The sequence below is a fragment of the Danio aesculapii genome, chromosome 12, assembly GCF_903798145.1.
Source record: "Danio aesculapii chromosome 12, fDanAes4.1, whole genome shotgun sequence".
In the NCBI taxonomy this organism is placed as follows: Eukaryota; Metazoa; Chordata; class Actinopteri; order Cypriniformes; family Danionidae; genus Danio; species Danio aesculapii.
This window is the reverse complement of record NC_079446.1, coordinates 17,221,460-17,226,459: the sequence shown is the minus strand read 5'-3', so window position 1 is coordinate 17,226,459 and position 5,000 is coordinate 17,221,460. Positions and strand designations below refer to the sequence as shown.

Genomic DNA, 5,000 nt, shown 5'->3' with positions numbered 1-5,000 from the left:
GCCCGTCATTGATTCTGTATATTTACCTGTGTAAATGTGTGTACATTTATATTTATTTAGTTTAAAATTAATTTCAGTAATATTATTGACTACTATGAAAATATTTATATGATTTTTTTACAATACAGTTTGTAAAGTAATGAGTTCTGTCTTTTAGTAGATATATTATTTGAGAGAATTGCTTAGTTTCCAAATTAAGTGGATCTTTTTGGATTTGCATTGTAAACATTAAATAAAAGTTAAAAATGTATTACTTTTTATTTCATATATTAAGGTTTTAGTTACGATACTCTCAAAACCATTCCGCATAAATCTGCAGATTTTAAACATAATTCTGCGCAGAAATAGCAAAAAATGTCTGCAGATTCCGTCTGGCCCTAGTTATGAGTTAGTTACTACAAACAGTCAAATAACACAGAAGTACTGGGAGAACGGTTTATAGTTTAGATAAAAACTCTGATGTTTATGGTAAAGATTAAAATCATTTTTAAGATTAAAATCACCGTCATATGCTCAAAATTGAAAATTGTAGGCAGCAATTACATTGTTCAACCAAAAGGTGGTGACAACCAGCCATCAAAAATATGGCACTGAATAATTCTTCAAAAATGACACATCTAGCAATGAAACATTGCATTTTATGAGAAAATAACTGAATCATTTATTGAAAATGAGCCTAAAAATAAATATGAATTGCACAAAGTTTAATGTTAGATTTATACATTTAGCATTGTCAGCAACAGTAGTAGTAACAGTGAATTTTTCACAGTACTGAATATTTTACAATTTGTTTTTATTCAATTAATTTTATTTTGTTCTGTTTGTTATAACCAACAGTTTATTGCAGTACAGCTTTTGTAATAAATGGAAAGCACATTATATTTGTCTCCTCCCGTGTCTTCTGTGACAAAAAAAAAAAAAAAAAACATAACGTGATCCAAACCGTGAGTTTTGGGATCCGTTACACCACTACTGGTGTATATACTGTAAGACAATATTTATAAACGCTTTGAACATTTATAGTCTGAGGATTCAAAAACAATCTTAAAAGCTATCTAAATAAAATGCTTAGCAATGCATATCACTAATTCAAAATTGAGTTTTGATATTTACAGTAGAAATGTACAAAATGCAATCATGAACAATTATCTTCCTTTTTTAATATTCTAATTATTTCAAATCCTCAAATCATTCGAGAAGTCTCATCTTATTACATTCTGTTGTACATTCTCTCCAGATGTATGCGAGGACACTAACATATCTCTGCTTTCTCTCTTATAAGAGAGAATGGCAAAATGGAGGCAAGAGAATGGAAGTGTTTCACAAAGGGGCTCTTTGAAGCCAGTGAAAGGAAAAAGAGACTTACCCTGTGGCTTCTGGGTGTCTTCTGCTTCCAATGGACTGTGTGAAAAAGAGAAATTCAAATAATGAGCTCATGAATTAACATGTGACAAGCAAAAAAAAAAAAAAAAAATGGCACAGCTTCACCTGAAGCTCTTATGCCCACTTTGCTGCCCCTCACACCACTTCTATTGTCCTGCTCAATTCAGATAAAGATGGGTACTTAATGGAAGATAAACATCAGAGAAAGCACACATTGTACATAATAAATGCTACCAAGTGGCCCAGCATTATTTAAGTAACGCAAAGACTAAGGGCGCATGTCCACTGAAGCATTTTTGTGCTGCAGAAACATGAACTGTCCTTTTTTTTCTGTTGCTGTCAATGTAAGTGCCACATATTTAAAATGTTGGCAAGGTAGCTAGTCATTGAACGTGCATTTTAGACTCTTAGGACTGACCTTTTTTTAAAAAGCTTTGACAGTTAGAGAAGCGTCCACTGAGTATTTTTAGAACAACAATAGTGTTTCTGTAGTGCAAAAAAATGCTTCTGTGGAAATGCTCCCTAACAACAGACTAATCTAAAACCTGTAAAGTGATTCCACACTTTTTTACACTCATGAAGCGCGTGTCATGAAGTTATTGGGTTCATTTAAAATGAAAATCTTTCAAATTGTTTGTAAAACTTTACACAAATTACTCACCACACACACATAAAACCTAACATATTAATGAAATTCTCTCATGACAACTTTTAGCTGCGATTTAGCTTGGAAATAAATATGTAAACAGCAACGTTTGAACTTCACAGCATAAATCTGCTATGCTGCTGCTGCTGCTTTGATTTTTATGGCAGAACAAGTACTGAGACTTACTATTGCCAGTATATTCACAGATATGCAGTCTGAGAATTTAACACACAGCAAATATAATAAACATTTAACACCCTAAACAAGGCAGCGAAACATGAAGACATAACAAACCAATGAAATTTTATTATGCAAACAAGCAGTTACATTAGAAAGCCTCATTTATCTACACGAGTTGACTGAAATAGGCAACAAACACCACCCAAAACAAGCAATTGACAAATTTTTTATTTGCTTTTTTTACTATCATGGGCAATAATACTGCATGCTTTCAATGTTCATCTATGTGGACCTGGGCTACCTTGCCAACTGGTTTAATGCTAGTAAACTAGAATATAAATGCCTGGGCTATCTTGCCGAATGGCTTAACACTAGAGAACTAGACTTTATGTGAGCCTTAGGATTAAATTAGCACACTATGTGTCCTTGTTACTAAAAATCACATAGCAGGCTGATAGAAAAATATAAAATTAGCTAGGGCTGAGCGATTTGGCCTAAAATCAAAATCTCAATAAATTGAACATTTTAACTCTATTACTATTAATGAACGATAATTTTATTTTATTTTTATTTTTTTTGACATCATAGTTCACTGACAAGTTGTACAGTAAATATCCTCACATATTACAAGTCAGAGATTTCTGAATGAAGGGTGCATTACTAAAATAATTGAAGGAGACACACACTAGCTACTATCTATGATTATTTATTGAACATCAAAGAACTGAAATTAAATCACACTGCCCACTCTCGTCACCGCTATCAAACCAACAAATCACGAAGCCTGCGCTATGCGTCGTCTCAACGTGTAGTTACATTTTTTAAGAGGTGTGCGGCTTCTCAATTTGGAAGTATAAATTAGTCTTAACAGAGTGGGGTCCCGTGACTCCACTCGCGGTAGGGAAAATAATTGGATTTTTTATTTTTTATTTTTAATTCTGCAATTAAAGAAAGACAACATGCAATTACAAAAAAAAACACCAGCAAATGAAAACCAGCACCACGAACCAGCACCACGATCTTCATCAATTTGACAGCACACGTGTTGCAAATTCTCACAACACAAACACCTGAAGAAAAGCGCAGCAATTAGTCACAACACTTGCAAATATCCACGTAACACAATGGAAAGAAAAGTTATTATGTCATGTAATCAGGATATTAAAATAAATGAAAAACAACTCGCCTTTCAAAGACCACCAATCACTTCACTGTGCAACAGTCTTGACATAATACCACATCCATTTCTAGCAGGGTCAGTCATGGTTTTGTGTCCCCTTGAAACATTTTCGTTGTGATACATGGATATTTGCAAGTGTTGTGACTAATTGCAGCACAATTCTTCAATTGTTTGTGTTGTGACCGATTTGCAGAGCGTTTCTTCAGTTGCTTGTGTTGTGAGAATTTGCAACGTGTGCTGTCAAATTGATGAAGATTGTTTCTATATTTGCTGGTGTTTTTTGTAATTGCATGTGCTATCTTAAATTGCAGCCTGTTAAGCTCTCTCAGCCACCGCACTATTGGCATCAGGGCGCGCGTGAGACTTGCTTGGGACAGTAGACATGATTGTCGGTGGCTCCACTGAGCCAGTGCTTGCTTGTAATAAAGTGTAATAAATAATAAAGCTTGTAATAAAGTCAATAAAGTTTATAATACGTCCATGACAGACAAAAATAATGAGTAAAAAGCGGGAAAAAGAAAGCAGGTGAAAACAAAGCCAGCACAAGAATGAGAGGATGATCACACATGTGGACTGTCATCATTCAGAAAGCTTGTTTCATACAAGTGATATGGTCCAGGTCTGCATATCTATATTCTTTGTTTGTTGTCCTTTCGCAAAAGCAGTTTACCATTTGTGGAAGCGTAACAGGTGCACATGGTTCTCTCATGCAATGTCCTGCCTCTATCAAGAGCTTGATATAAAAGCCTTCATTTTCTATGAAACTAAAAGGCAGCATATCTTGAAATAAATTAATAAATATGTATATATAACTGGGTATAGTGTATATTTTTCTCATTCATATATTTTATATAATAACCCAGTTTTACACTTTGAACTCAAGAATGTACGATTTGTCCAAGAATTGCACATGCCTAAGAAACTATTAAATAAGAAATGTGTAAATATTTGTATTAAATGCGGTGCCATTGATCTGAAAGTTTTTAAGTGTAAAATTTTTTTAGCAAAACAAAAAGTTTATGTTAGACCCAAATTAAAAGAACTTAATTTTTATTGTCTGCATGCATTAAAATGTTTAAGGATTTTAGGTAGCATTAAGTCAAGTAATTATATTACACAGCTTTATGAATGTCCCAAACCAATTTTAAACATTTGTACTGGGGCTATTCAGTTCTATCAGCTAAAGAATGCTGATGAGAGCTGATGCTGATTGAGCTGATAAAACAGAAAGGTGCTGTGTGAGGAATGCACAATTTATGACAAGAATGAGAGTCTACGCTGGGGTCACCAAACTTGTTCTTGGAAGGCCGATGTCCTGCAGAGTGTAGCTTCAAAAAACACAACTGAACAAGCTAATCAAGGTCTTAATCAGACATGTATGTGTTTTTAAATAATAAATAACAGTTCTAAAAATTATTATTTATATATATATTTGAAATTGACCACACAATTTAAATTTCATTTTTTGTTTTACCAGTTTAAATGTTCAGCAGATTAATAGTCACATAAGTAATATTTAATGAGTTTATACTTTGTAGTTTTCTCTCAATGTCAGTACAGATCCACACACTCCACTGCTAGATGGCGCCACTAACTCGGTTAGTTCTCTTG

General features: G+C 33.6%; 1 protein-coding gene across 2 annotated transcripts in view; it reads right to left on the bottom strand.

Moving 5' to 3' along the window:
• Positions 1–5,000, bottom strand: part of svild (supervillin d) — a 169,158-nt gene that overhangs the window by 117,647 nt on the left and 46,511 nt on the right. For both annotated transcript variants that reach the window (XM_056470009.1, XM_056470010.1), the window contains exon 3: positions 1,367–1,401. In XM_056470009.1, coding sequence (XP_056325984.1) covers positions 1,367–1,401 — 35 coding nt within the window. The remainder of the gene's footprint in view (positions 1–1,366; positions 1,402–5,000) is intronic.